Below are 15,026 nucleotides of genomic sequence, written 5' to 3' on the forward strand. Positions count from 1 at the left end.
CTCATTTTCTTTCTTCAATATCCTATAGTTTTCCGAGTACAGGTTTTTTACCTCCTTCTTTAAGTTTATTCCTAAGCACTTTATGTTTTTTTTGCAATAGTAAATGTTTGGTTTTTTTCTTAATTTCTCTTTCTGATAGTATGTTATTGGTGTATAAAAATGCCACCGACTTCTGAATATTAATTATGTATACTGCTACTTTGCCACATTCATTTATTAGATCTAGTAGTGTTTTGGTGGATTCTTTAGGGTTTTCTAGGTACAATATCATGTCATGTGTGAATAATGACAGTTTTATTTCCTCCTTTCCCATTTTATGCCGTTTATTTCCACCTCTTGCCTAATTGCTGTGGCTAGGACTTCCAGTACTATGTAGAACAAAAGTGGTGAAAGCAGACAACCCTGTCTTGTTCCTGATCTTAAGGGTAAGGCTTGTAGTTTTTCCTCATTGAGTATAATGTTGGCTGTAGGTGTGTCATATATGGCCTTTACTATGTTGAAGTATGTTTCCTCTATTCCCACTTTGCTGAGAGTTTTTATCATAAATGGGTGCCAGATTTTATCAAATGCTTTTTCTTCATGTACAGATATGATCACGTGATTTTTGTCTTTCAATTTGTTTATGTGATGTATCACATTTATTGATTTGCGAATATTGTACCAGCCTTGCATCCCTGCACTAAATCCCTCTTGGTCATGTTGTATGATCTTTTTTAATATATTGCTGGATCCGATTTGCTAATATTTTGTTGAGAATTTTAGCATCTACATTCACCAGGGATATTGGCCTATGATTTACTTTCTTTGTCTTGTCTTTATCTGGTTTTAGAATTAGGATAATGCTGGCCTCATAGTAAGAGTTGGAAGTCTTCCCTCCTCTTGAATTTTTTGGAATAGCTTGAGGAGGATAGGGGTTAGTTTTTTTTTGAATGTTTGGTAAAATTTGCCTGTGAAACCATCAGGTCCAGGACTTTTGTTTGTTGGGAGTTTTTTGTTCACTGCTTCAATTTTATTCGTTGTTATCAGTCTATTTGGGTTTTTCTGATTCTTCTGTATTCAGTTTTGGGATAATGTATGCTACTAGGAATTTGTCGATTTTGCCCAGGTTGTCCAATTTGTTGGCATAGAGTTGCTCATAGTATTTTCTTACAATCCTTATATTTCTGTGGAGTGAGTTGTTACTTCTCTTTCATTCCTGATTTTATTTATTTGGTCCTCTCTCCTTTTTTCATCATGAGTCTGGTTAAAGTTTTATCAACCTTGTTTATCTTTCCAAAGGACCAACTCTTTGTTTCATTGATCTTTCGTATTTTTTTTAGACTGTCATTTATTTCCACTATGATTTTTATATTTCCTTCCTTCTACTTACTCTAGACTCTGTTTGTTGTTGTTCTCCTAGTTACTTTTGGTGTAGAATTAGATTATTTACTTGAGACTTCTTTCTTCTTGCGGTAGGCCTGTAATGCATGAACTTCCTTCTCAGGACTGCTTTCACTGTGTTGCATAGATTTTGGGTTGTGTGTTCATTTCCATCTGTCCCAGGGAATTTTATATTTCTTCCTTGATCTCATTGGTAAGGCATTCATTGTTTAATAACATGCTATTTAGCCTCCATTTGTTTGAATGTTTTGGAGTTTTTTTTTAAATTATAATTGATTTCTAGTTTCATGCCATTGTGATCTGAGATGCTTGACATGATTTCAGTTTTCTTGAATTTGTAAGACTTATTTTGTGTCCTAACATGTGGTCTATCTTTGAGAATGTTCCATGTGCACTTGAAAAGAATGCATATTCTGCTGCTTTGGGATGACATGTTCTTTAAATATCAATTAAATCCATGTCTTCTCGTGTGTCACTTCAGGTTGCTCTTTCCTTGTTGATTTTTTTTTGTCTGGAAGATTTTTCCATTGTTGTCATTGGGATGTTAAAGTCCCCTACTATGACTGTGTTGCTGTCGATCTCTCCCTTAAAGTCCACCAAGAGTTGTTTTTTAATACATTTAGATGCTCCTATATTGGGTTCATATATATTTTAAAGTGTTATATCTTGTTGGATTGATCCCTTCAGTATTAGATAATGACTTTCTTTGACTCTGTGATGGTCTTTGTTTCAAAGTCTATTTTTTCAAATATAAGTAATACTACCCCAGATTGTTTTTTCATTTCCATTTGCATGGAATGTTTTTTTTTCCATACCTTTATTCTCAGTCAGTTTGAATCTTCTGTTCTGAGGTGGGTCCCTTGTAGACAGCACATATATGGGTCATGTTTTCTCATTCATTCAGTTATCCTATGCCTTTCTATTAGAGCATTTAATCCATTTACACCTAAGGTTACTATTGATATGTACTTATTTTTTGCCATATGTACCTATGTTTCTCTCTCTTTCTGTTTCTTCTTATTAAAGCAGATCGCTGGATGGGGCTGAAGGTAGGCTGCGGGCTCGATCCCCAGTCAGGGGCATGCAGGAGGCAGCAGATCAATGACTCTCTCATCATTGATGTTTCTCTCTCTCCCTCTCCCTCTCCTTTCCTCTCTCTGAAATCAATAAAGATATATTAAAAAAAAAAAAAAAAAAAAAAGAGTCTAGCCTATAATACCTTTTGTTACATTATCCTAGTCTGGTTAAATAACAAGTAAAATTAGCCTCATTTTCTATTCTCAGAAAGTTTGAAAGTATTTATTCCTTGGAAGCTTGGTAGAATTCACTTGTAAAATCCTCTTGACCTGGTATTTACTTTGGGGGTGGAGAATGTGGATTATCAACTGGTGACTTAGTTTTTAAATGGTTCTAAGGCTATATAGTATTCTCTTTCTTGAGACTTTTGAAAAGTTACTTTTTAAATAAAATATATTTATTTTCTCTAAATTTTCAGGTTCATTGGAATTGTTATTCAGAATGTTATATTTTTTTCTGCTATGTCTGCAGTTTTGTCCCTTTTTATTTCTAATATTTGTGCCATATCTCCTTTTTCCTCAATTTTGCACAAGTTTGTCTACTTTATTATCAGATTTTAACCTGTTGAACTCCATAATACTTTTTTGTTTTCTATTTAATCAATGCAACTCTTATTTTTCTCCTCTTTTCATTTTTATAAAGGTTACTTTGCTGCTTTTATAATTTCTTAAAGTTGAACACTTAGTCCATTCATTTTCACTCCTCCGTTCTTTTCCAGTATGAGTGTTTAGGGTATAAATTTACATTAGAGTATTATTTTTGAAGAATTTCACTAGTATTGTCTTCATCATTCAGTTCTAGTTGTTAACATCCATCACAATTTCTACTTTGTCCGATGAGTGTTAATGTTTTGTTTTTTAAATTTTAAAAAGTCAGATGTTTTTGCCTTTGAGAGAATGAATTTCCAAAGGTTTGCTTTGATTTTGTAAACCGGCGGAAAGAAATCTTTTGAAATTCCTGTGTTAGGAACGAGTTTACCTGATTTTCTGTTTGAAGCATCTGATATAAAACTGACACCCTCTAACTGTTCCCAGTGTTGTGCTAACAGAGCCGGTACATGAATAGCTACCACTCCACTTCTCAGGTGCGCACAAGAAAACTTGGAACTGAAAGTGAGTGAAAGTAACTTAGCAGAACGCTGCCCTAATGCGGAATCATTACTCACAGGGCGAGGTCAATGCACCTTCCGCAACCCCACGTCCTAATCATCACTGGGACACTCTTCTTAAATAGCTATGGACTGTGAAGCAGGAGATGTTGCTTCTTTACAGAGCTGTCCTCCAGTTTTCAGGTGGCCATTACTGTCACCCCCCCCCCGGCCAGTTTGTTCAGTGGTTAGAGCCTCGGCCTGTGCACCGAGAGTCAGGTGTGGTTCCCGGCAAGGCACCTGCTGTGGCTGCGGGCTCGGGGCCACGCGTGGGAGGCAACCAACCGACACGTCTCTCCCACGTCGATGTTTCTCTGTCTTCGCCCCCTTCTACTCTCTCTAAACAATCACTGAAAAAATATCCTTGGGTGAGGATTAACAACAACAACGAGAAAAAGCATGCCCACCATATTTTAAATATGTGTCTTAAATATCTAAAATATATTTTTCTCCTCCCCCTCAAAAAAATCCTGAGGCATGGTTTCTGAGGTCTCCACTCGTATGTAGGAAGCTGAATTTAATGGCACGGCCTTTGCTATGAGTACTGACGAGCGGTGGACTACTCAGTAAGTATTCCGGGCCAGGGCTCACTGTGGAGAAAATTAAATCCCTCTCTCGGAGCACACACAGTGAGTCTCATATGCATTCAAGACCAAACGGGGACGAACAGTGTACAACTTTAAAAAGAAACACAGAACAACATTTTTACAGAGAGAGTTCTCACACAAAACAAAAATACCCCATAAATCATAGGAAGATTTGACAATATTAAAATCAAAACCTGGCAAATACTAAAACATTACAACCAAAGTGAGAAGACAAGCTGTAGACTTGAGTGAAGATGTGTGCAAGGCATGCAGCTGACACACGATTAGCATCCAGAATATATGCAGATTTACAAATCAGTAACTAAAAGGCAACCCAGTGGAAAATTGGCAACGGATGTGAATGGGTGATTCATAGTGAAATAACCTGAGTGTCCATAAACTTATGGACCAATGCTCACTCCCCCCACCGCCCCCCGAAAATCCTACTGAAATGGACAGTGGATGACCGGTGACAAGGTGCTTTGAACAGACTACGTGAAAGGTGCGGTTTGCCCATTTCCTCTGAGTAGAGCAATTAGGATAGAAATATGTGGCCTTGCAGCCTATATAATGGCACCTTTGTGGAGCTAGAGCTTGTTGGGTAGGAATATATTCTTCATGTGATTTTTAAGGACCTTTTCCTGGCCAAAAAATTAATAATGCTCACTAGACAACAGTTGGGAGATATTGAAAAGTGTGAAAAAGAAAATAAATCCTACCACACAGAGATACCTACGAACAAGATTCCAGTATGTTGCCCTGGCGGGTGGTGCTCAGTGGTTAGGGTGTCAGCCTGAGCACCGGAGGGTGTCGGGTTTGATTCCCAGTCAAGGGCACGTACCTGGGGTGCAGGCTCGCTGCCGCCCTGGTCAGGGCACACGAGGGAGGCAACCAAATGATCTGTGTCTCTCTTCACATTGATGTTTCTCTCTCTCTCCCCCGCCCTCCCCCCGACTCTATCTAAAAAGGCCATGGAAAATATCCTTGGGTGAGAATTAACAATAAGAATAGATTCTAAAAAAGACTCTCGTGTGTTTATTTTTTGTCTTTTTTTCTAAGCATGTAAAAATACAAACACACATATAAAAACGTGATTATATTGTTTAATATAATAATCATAAATCAGAATTTAATATCGTTTCACTTTGTCCACTGGATAAAATGGTGTTGAGCTGGTTACCCTTCCCCTTATATGTTCATAGGAATTTAAGATTTTCATGGCCAAAAAACCCTTTCATTGAATGGATATACCAGATATGAGATAAAGAATGGTATTTATAATGTTATGGTTTTTAAAGTTTTATTTTGTATAACTAAAATTTTATTTTAATACTTTAAAAGCCATAACATTATAAACATACATCACATTTTTGACAGTTGATACTTCCCAGCATGCAATTCAGCTGGTGCATGTCTCTAAGTCCTCAGGACTCCTCAGCGTCTGACTTAGACACGCACAAGGACACTGCACTCTGACGTTTCACACCCTGTCTCGAGGGCCATCTGAAAGTGACAGAGTCTGTGCTGTCACACATGGATAATGGAAGGTCTGCCTGCGAAGTCCACCTGCTGAACTCCTACAAGCTGTAAAACAGAGTTGATGGGTTTCTGATCCAATCTATTCCTGTCCCGGTGTATGAAATGGATGTAGTGACCTAGAAGACAACAGGAATAAAAGGCAGAGGTTGGCATATATTATCATCTATTAGGTTTATTGCTTACGAGAATCAAGGAAGCTCTTCAACCTATAATTAGTCCAAAGGGAAAAATTAATTACCCAGAGTACATTATATTGTATGTGTAAGGCCATAATAATTTTTAATTAAGGTAATAAAGCATGACAAGGATATGGTTAAATAAGAGTGATACTTAATGTTTTATGCTATGTAAGGGGAAAGATTCTTAAATTATAACGTCTTAGGTTTTATTCAATGTGATTAAATAAAATGTCCTGTCAAACAGATAGGCAGAAAATGGAACTAACACAGATATCAAGCTGGAAAATCACATCTGTTTCTTAAATGTAATAATAGAATAAATCACTCGCTTAAAAAAATTCACTCCCAAATACGGATTTAATAGGCTGTCTGCACCCTGGCTGGTGTGGCTCAGTTGGTTCGGCATTGTCCATGCACCCAAAGGTGCCCATACAATTCCCAGTCAGGGCACATGCCCGGGTTTCAGGCTCAGTCCCTAGTAGGGGGCGTGTAGGAGGCAGCCACTGATGTTTCACTCTCAGGTCAACGTTACTGATGTTTCTCTCTCCCCCTCTCCCTTTCTCTCTCGAAAAATCAATAAGAAATCTTTTTTCTTTTCACTTTGCAAATATATTTTTATTATTTTAAGTTATTTTTTATTTATTAACAATTTTTAATGTTGACATTATTGCAGGTGTTCCCCTTACCCCTCCCTTTGTCCAACTCCACCCACCCCCAATACAAAAAAAAACTTTAGAAAAAGGCTATCTGCATTATAGCTATAGACCATATAGGCTGAGTAAATAAGGACATTAAGACAATGAGGATGCATTTACATGTCCACAATCCTTTTATCTTCTCAAATAGAAACAAGTCATGTTCTGTTTACTTGGATTCTTGGGCTCAAGATCAGAATTTTAACTTAAAACATTAAATTATGGAAACATTGTTAGAGGCATGTTTTCTGCATTGTATTTATCTGCTCTCTACAGTCAACACTATAGATTTAATATCATAAACTGGCTTGTTATCAAATAATACAAATAAGGCAAAATGAAATACTGGGTTAACCATGATAGAGATTTGTATAAATAAGTACACCTAGCTTTTTCCTTAGAGGAGCTACATCTTTTCCAGTAGGCAGTATCAAAATCTCCTTATTTCGTATGTCCCCAGCTTGGGACGCAAATGCCACTCTCCCTGGGCGCTTCCTCCTTGCTCAGCTGAGGGAGAGGCCAGGTGATGCCTAGACGTGGAGAGGAGGGACTGGAAGAACGCCGAGCGGCTCGGAGGGTGGAAAGGAGCCAGCGAGAAGTGCGGCTCCATGTAACTCTGGGCCAAGGCACAGTGCTCGTCTCCACACCACACGGCTGCTTGGGGCCACTCGAACGTGTAAATTCATGAGAGGGAAAGGGAGATTAATAACAGGCGTTAGCCAGCTGCAGTGTCCCAGATGCAAAAGCCCAAAAGTCATATGCTTGCTCAAAATCCTCTTTCGAAATTCCTTTTTGCTATCTGGAATTTATTAAAGTAATGTAAATTTTATAACTATTAGAAGTTACACTAACGTGGACAATTTTAAAGAGGAAGAAGAACGAAGAAAAACAGTTTACAACGTAGTGATGTGTTTTTTGGCACTGTCGTGTATGGTTGTTTGTCCCTGACTGCAGGGCTTGAACATGGTAGAGATTCAACACTCAACCGTTTAGCAGAGTGGAGCCGAAGGAATTTCAGGTGCTCCGAACTGAAACCGGCCAATAAAGCTAGTTAAAGCATGTGGCTTTTAGTAATTGTTGCTCAATGAGCTGTCCCTGGGCCAACTTGCTTTCTGACACTGAGCAAGTGTCCTAGTTTTGTTAGATACAAATAACTAGATTGACTCATCTATTGACCCCCAAAAAGTGCTTGATGGCTTTCTCCTATTTGGGAACGTTCACTGCCATTGAACTTTTTAAAAAAAATCCTCACCCAAGGATATGTCTTTGTTGACTAGAGACAGAGAGGATGGGGGAGAGAGAGAGGGAGGGAGAGAAACATTGTTGTGAGAAACTCAGTCGCCTCCCATGCACGCCCAGACCAGGGATCGAACCCGAAACCTGGGTATGTGCTTTGACCGGGAATCTAACCGGCAACCCTTTGGTGCACAGGCCGATGCTCCAACCAGCTGAGCCCCCTGACCAGGGCTTCCAGTGAACTTTTTCAAGTCTTCCAGCCATATACGGTTCACCAAAGCACCACCGACTTTCCCATCCCAAACACCTGAAAACACTGGGCATAAAATGATGGGCACATTACATCCAACAGGCAGACGTCAAAATACACACAAGCTTTGAAAGCAAAAGGTGCCCCTAAGGAAGCACAGCATCCTGATGGTACAGTGTCAAGCTGCCCTTTTTCACCGGTTCTTTACTCTATGAGGAAAGCAGGTGGCCTCGGGACGGCCTGGGCCCTGACGCTTACCTGGCCCTAAGATGAGGGTGCCGCCCTGCTGACCTGGATCTCCTTGAAAGTCAAAAGGAGGGCCCGTCACTGCCCGCCACAGGCTCCAAATGCTTCCTGAGAGTATATTTGACTTTATATGGGGGCTCGGTCCTGAAATATTAGAAAGTGTTTTAGATGTTATCATTTTATATTCGATTAGATATTAAAAAGACAATGTTAGTACTTCTCTTTCTTGTGTGTCATCTTAACTTTTGACTTGTCTTTCTTCCCTTCCCAGAATGGTTTCTCAGCCTTTCACTACTGATGTTTTAGACCAGATAATTCCTTGTCCTGTGCAGTGTAGGGTGTTTAGCAGCATCCTTGCCCTCTGTGCCCACTAGATGCCATAGCAAGCACCAAGTCGTGACAACTAAAAATGTCTCTAGACAAAGTCAAATGTCTCGTGGGGGGCTAAATTGTCCCTGGTTAAGGATTTTTTTTGGTTTTGTTTATTTATTGATCGATTTTAGAGAGAGAGGGAGGAAGAGAGAGAAACATCGGTTTGTTGTCCCACTTATATATGCATTCATTGGTTGATTTTCTTTTTTTAATTCCATTTTTTAAGTTTTTTATTGATTTTTAGAGAGAGAGGGAGAGAGAGAAACATTGTGAGAGTAAAACATTGATTGGCATGCCCTGTATGGGGAATCAAGCCAGCAACCTGGGCATGTGCCTTGACTGGGAATTGAACACACAACCCTTTGGTGCACAAGACAATGCCCTACCAACGAAGCCACACCACCCAGGGCCATTGGTTGATTTTCGTATGTGCTCTGACCAGAGATGGAGCCTGCAACTTGGCTTATCAGGATGATCATCTAACCAACTGAGCAACCGGCCTAACTGGCCAGGGCGAGGACTTCTGCTTTAATGGAAAATGTGATGACAGACCTAGGTCACTTTCTGCCACAGAAAACTATCCGCTATAGACTTCTCAAACTGGCAGTGCTTTCCTTTTTAATTCCCCATTTATACATTGTTTAGTGTCTAACCTATAAATAGGTAGCTACCCTCCTTTTCAAGAGACATTGTGGCACAGACTGTTATGTGCTGGTCAAAACCTCTTTCTTCTTTCTGGGCCCACAGCTAAACTACATCCCCAGTCTTCCTGGCAGTTTGCTGTGCCATGTCACTATGTCCCAGCCAGCGAGGGAAGGGGTGTGTGCCACTTCCCCCAGCCCCAACAACGTGCCACAAGCGACTCCATGTTCTTTCTACATTCTGGGAAGCCTTGGGCTGAAGATGGCAGAGCCACAAGATGGCCCTTCCATATCGTGTCCCCGAATGGCTACTTGGAGGCAGGGCACCCGAACAGATGCACCCTTTTTGAAAAGTAAAAGAAAGAACCTTCGAGCATGTTATGCTCTCAGCCTTTGGGGCTTAGCTGTAGCCACTGCAGCTGCCTCCCCACCTTCCCTGGGCTCAGTTTGTCCATTTCCTTTCTCACTCTGGCTGATATTTCACTTCCACCCCCTTGGCCTGAAGAAACCCAGTCACTTTATCCTTGTAACTTATTTCTCTCCTCTCTCTGTCTTTTATGACTTACTTTTAACTTCTTATTTCGATGATTTGCTGCCTCAGACCTGCCTGTTGCTGAGACTCTGTTACAGCACAGGAAATCTGTCACGCAAAGGGTAAGGTCCACAACTGGTGCTGTTGAAGCTTCCTCCACTAAAGGGAGAAAGAGCGAACTCTGTGTTTATGCTGGCTCCCCAATAGTGTTAGTAAAGTTTAAGTGGCTTTCTTTAAAAACCCCAGTAAATGGATCATGTCAACTCTATCTCATAACTAGCTCCGCAATCCATCACCTCCTATCCATCCACCTCTAGTACTTCAGGCCCTGTCATTTCTTTCCAGCCTATTGCCACAACCTTGTCACAAATATCACTGGCTCTGGTTGGTGGGTTCCAATTCCTCCTCCACCCAGGATACATGACTATCATAACTCGTCCACTTCTGATACTTGTAAAGCCCCCTCACTGCCCCCAGAACAAATCCAAACTCCTTGGCATGTCACCCCATACTCGGCATGAATTGGCCACAACCTGTCCCCTGGCTCACCAATTCCCAAACTGGCTCTTAGACTCTGGCCAGATGCAGGGACCTGTACTTCTCTAAGAATCAAGTTTTTTCAAAAGCCTATATGATTTTTCACATGCTTTCTGTCAGCAGCACCCTTCTCCAGCCTCATATCACTCAGCTAACTCCTTTAAGAGTGAGCTTGGACGCCTCCTCTGAGAAGCCTTCCCAGTTACTCTCTCTCCTTGCATTTCTGGCACAGGTATTCCCAGAACATGTTTTCCTCTATTACAGATCTTTAAACTGGAATGTAATTAGCTGCTTGCTTCTGTCCCTCAGAGTAGATCATGAGCTTTGGGATGGCAGGGTCTGTGTTCTTCATTTATCACCATCCTCCTGGAGCATCCAGCACAGTGGTTGCCATGAACCAGAGCTCAATAACATTTGCTGAGAATGAATGTTTTGAGTTCGAGTTGAGTTCTCTTACTTGGCATTTCAGAAGCCAAGTTCTTCCTAAAACACATATTAACAGTTCACCTAAAGCTTAGTAAATCTATTAATTACAAAGAATGTGCTAAGGGCAGGGAATGTGGACCACATGAAGGTAGACAGAATATCAAACTCTTCAACTATCTCCTCTCCCAGCCACTTTACATGCAATAGCTAACAAAGAACTGTTAAAATACAGTGAGGGAAGCAACTGCTTCTGCTTGAAGAGCTATTAAGGGCCCCTTTGAGTTAAGCTTCAAATGAAAACTAAGATTTCATCAATTAAAGAACAGAGTATTCCAAGTCATGAAGATGAGGTATAAAAATATATTAGCTCTGCAATTATTTTTCTTTTAATTACAAAAGTAAAGTGTACTCATTTAAAAACATAAAAACCATTTCTCTCACTTCCATTCCCTGGGGTTAGCACTGCAATGTCTTTTAAAACCCTTTTCATGCTCAGCTGGTGTGGCTCAGCGGTTGAGCATCGACCTATGATGCAGGAGATTGAGGTTCAATTCCTGGTCAGGGCACATGCCCAGGTTGGGGGCTCAGTCCCCAGGGGGGCCGTGCAGGAGGCAGCCGATCAATGACGCTCTCATCATTGATGTTTCTCTCTCTCCCCCCTCCGTTCCTCTCTCTGAAATTAGTAAAGACATATTTAAAAAAAAAAAAACCTTTTTCATTACACACAGACACACAGACACACAATCACAATACAGAGCTTTGTTTATGGAATGGTTTTTGCTTTTACAAAACTGGACTCATACTGAAAACACTGCCCTGCAACCTGCTTTTTACTTCACTTAGTACTTGACAGCTCTCCACGTCATCACACCCCAGAAACGAATCTTGGAGCCTCTGGTGTATCTGGACCACTTAGTAGAATCATAAAGAACAGTCTGACTCATGAACTTACCATGTGTTCCTCTATGTGTATAGATTCAACTGTAAAAATACATCACCAGTGTTTTCTACTGGAGACATGTCATGTGTTACCTGAGGAGGTAACTTCTTCACCTCTTTTCATTCCCAATCTTCTATAAATTTCTCTCTCAGGATCAACATAGATTTCATGGCAATACCCAGTCAGTCTGCAGAAAGGCTACAAAAAGAGAATATTTGGGATTTTTATAAGAAGAAATGAGAGAAAAGTAATTGTAGTCTAACTGAATTTCAGTAGATAAAACCTACACTCAGTGGTTCAAACCATGTGACTTTATGTGTTAGTGAAACCGGGTAGTTCTCAGTTGGTTTGCATTTACCTCAATGTGACGGGGGGATGACTGTCCGATCACTACGAGGGTGACATCTGCCTCCTTTAGGAGAAAACACAGGAACACACTATTAGCAATCGTGTTTCTACAGCTCCCCTCCAGCTCTTCCCTTCCGTTCTGATGCCGCGTGTGGGCTCCTAGAAGAATGGAGCAGAGCGCACAGGGTGAGCCCAAGAAAGGGATGTGTGGCAAAGGTCTAATGACGCCGATCTTTCGCTAAGCAAGGACTTTAACATAACAGAGTCAGTAATTCTCTACACCCCCCAAAGTGTACTTTAAAAAAGAATAAAGCTATTAAACGTAGGCTTAGTTAACCAGTTTATTTCTCCCAGCCCAGGCGGTAAGGTCTGCTGAGCACAGCTGAGCTTCACAAGGGTGCCCGGTGCCTTCTCGGAAGCTGCCCGGGCCAGGCCTGTGTGTGTCCCTGCAGCGCGACACTGCATCTGGCTGTCCCAGGGGCGGGGAATGCGCACCGGTGCACACACTGGCCTCACCTTGGAGATATATTAGCATTTTCCTACAATGAGCAACTACTGGGAGTGCTTTTATTACACAAACAAAGGAAAGAAATGTCACTCATTGCCAGCATTTGGGTTTTGGTTATTACCAGTCAACATCTGTGAAGAGGCAGGTCACTGGGTAAATGAAAATCATTGCTCTGGTTAGTATGTTTTTATGCAGAAACAGATCCCTGAGGTGCTCTCCCCTTTTAGGAGGTGCTGGAGGGGGGGGGAAGGTGAGAATCTGGGTTTAAGGCCGCTCCACACCCGACCCCCACAGCACTGCTTATAGACGTCAGGCGGCTTTCACAAGGTCCCCTGGGGCAGGGCACGCGGCTGTTCCCTCTCAGGAAACTTACCTGTAAGAAACTCTTGGGGATTTTCACTAGATCTTCTACGTTTTCAACGTCACAATACAGAAGCATAACATCTTATAGGCATGTTCAGGTACTGGAGACAACATATTCCATACTTTGGTATGATCCTTAGACCTCTCTGTGATGTAACAGGAAAAGCCTCAGATTTTGAATGGACAGAAAAACAACAGGCATTTAACCTCTTGAAAGAATACAGTAGTCATTTAAAAAAACTAAATTGCCCAAGGCCTGGAGATCAATCAAGAATAGATTTAGTCTATTCTAATGACTTCAGATCATGGGCTCTATAGACAAGAAGTCCTCAAGATAAATTATTTAAACCAGTGGGGTCTGGACCAGACGCCTTCTGTGTGCCCCCTCCAGGTATACAAATTTAGAAAAAAATAGTTTGGCTACTATTTGAAGCCTAAAAGATAACAGAACCATTAACTAACGATTCGCCAGTTGTATTAAGGTCAGCTATTCTGGCCCTGGCTTCATCAAAGCCTAGTCCTGAAGAAGTAGCAGGAACATGTCTGAACCAGAGGTCCTTACATGGAAGTGGTACAAAGAATCGAGATACCACAGCCAAGGGACAGCCTAGCTTCCTCACAGAGGAACTACACCACCAAGCAGAGAGAGATAGGCTTGCCGGAAATATTTCCGAGGGAGAAGCACATCCGAACCCAAAAGGGAAAGGGGGCCCCTCCTGGTCTAATGCTCTGCCCAGTCCCTGGTTCACAGATGGGTCCTCACACACTGTTAAGTGGACAGACTGCGTGGACAGCAGCGGCCTTCAGGCCCAGGGAGAGTCAGACCCTCCGATGCACTGGTAAGCCTAACAACGTGCAGCGTGCAGGCCTCATAGCAACAGTATTGGCAGTAAGGCATTCATTGGCAGAAAGTCAAAAGCAAAAGTGTCTTTTTACTGACTCGTGGGTGGTGGCAAATGGAATTAGCAATCTGGTCACAGAAATGGGACAAGACTAATTTTCAGATAAACGGCAAAAATGTATGGTGACATGAATATTGGCAAGAGCTGGCAAAAGCAAAATATAAAACCCAAATGTCCGTGACCCACCTATTGGCACATCAGAAAGATTCTGAAGCTGAAACTATATTTAATACGTAGCAGATAAGTCACCAAGAGGCGAGATAAAACCAGAAGGGAGTAAAAAGGAAAAAGTTAAGACAAATATACCTGAAAGGGACAGGCCTAAAAGACAAACTAAAATACTGCAAAATTACAGGATTGTGTACTGTATCCTCTAGTAAGTCAGACTATGAAGAGCCTAGTGGAGATGACATAAGAAAGTCACACGTAGCGTTAGGATACCCAGGGACACATCTCTGTACACATGGTACACAAGAAGAAATCTCCAAATGTCTTGGCACAGGGTAAGAAAGGCCATACAAGAATGTGAGAAGCGAAAAATTTTTAGTGAGCAATTTGGACACTTAAGGCGGGATATATTTAATTTTGTCCTGCAGATTGACTTCATAGGACCAATGGGCAGGATTTCAACAGAAACATGCATGCACAATGGTAGGTATACACACAGGAATAGGTATGGCTCTGGGCACGAATCCACATGCCAGAACAACCGTAAGAGCGTTAGCAGGATGGTGCAGCCACTATGGGGCCCCATGAATAATAGAGAGTGATCAAGGCTACCATTTCACAGCAGCTAGAATAAAAAACTTGACAGAACAATTAGACATACAGTGGAATTTTCATTTACCCTACAACCCCACCTCAGCAGGTAATATTGAAAGAGTTAATGGATTGCTAAAAAAGGAATCAAAGTTAATTGGCTCAGCCAAAGGCTGGCAAGAGATATTAGATTAGGCTCTATTCTACTTAAAGAGAAAGGCCAGGGAGAAAAACACCACACAGATATTTAGGACAAAATCCTAGTCTTCTAAGGTAACCACAAAAGCTCATATGGGCTCTCTGTCCCAGCAGGAAACAATAGCCAATGGAGAGGGAAACACCTATTGGACAAGAGGAGGAAA

At 41.3% G+C, this 15,026-nt stretch overlaps 1 protein-coding gene across 1 annotated transcript; it reads right to left on the reverse strand.

Moving 5' to 3' along the window:
- Positions 1-4,275: 4,275 nt before the first annotated feature.
- On the reverse strand, positions 4,276-13,079 carry LOC308563573 (peroxiredoxin-like 2C; the record flags this gene model as incomplete). Its single annotated transcript, XM_081150785.1, has 5 exons — positions 4,276-5,846; positions 8,349-8,480; positions 11,877-11,982; positions 12,143-12,196; positions 13,014-13,079. 5 exons carry the CDS (start codon positions 13,077-13,079, stop codon positions 5,719-5,721), a joined length of 486 nt encoding a protein of 161 aa, XP_081006911.1. The 3' UTR covers positions 4,276-5,718.
- Between the last annotated feature and the right edge of the window lie 1,947 nt (positions 13,080-15,026).

This window comes from Miniopterus schreibersii (assembly GCF_964146895.1).
Source record: "Miniopterus schreibersii genome assembly, chromosome: 11".
Lineage (NCBI taxonomy): Eukaryota > Metazoa > Chordata > Mammalia > Chiroptera > Miniopteridae > Miniopterus > Miniopterus schreibersii.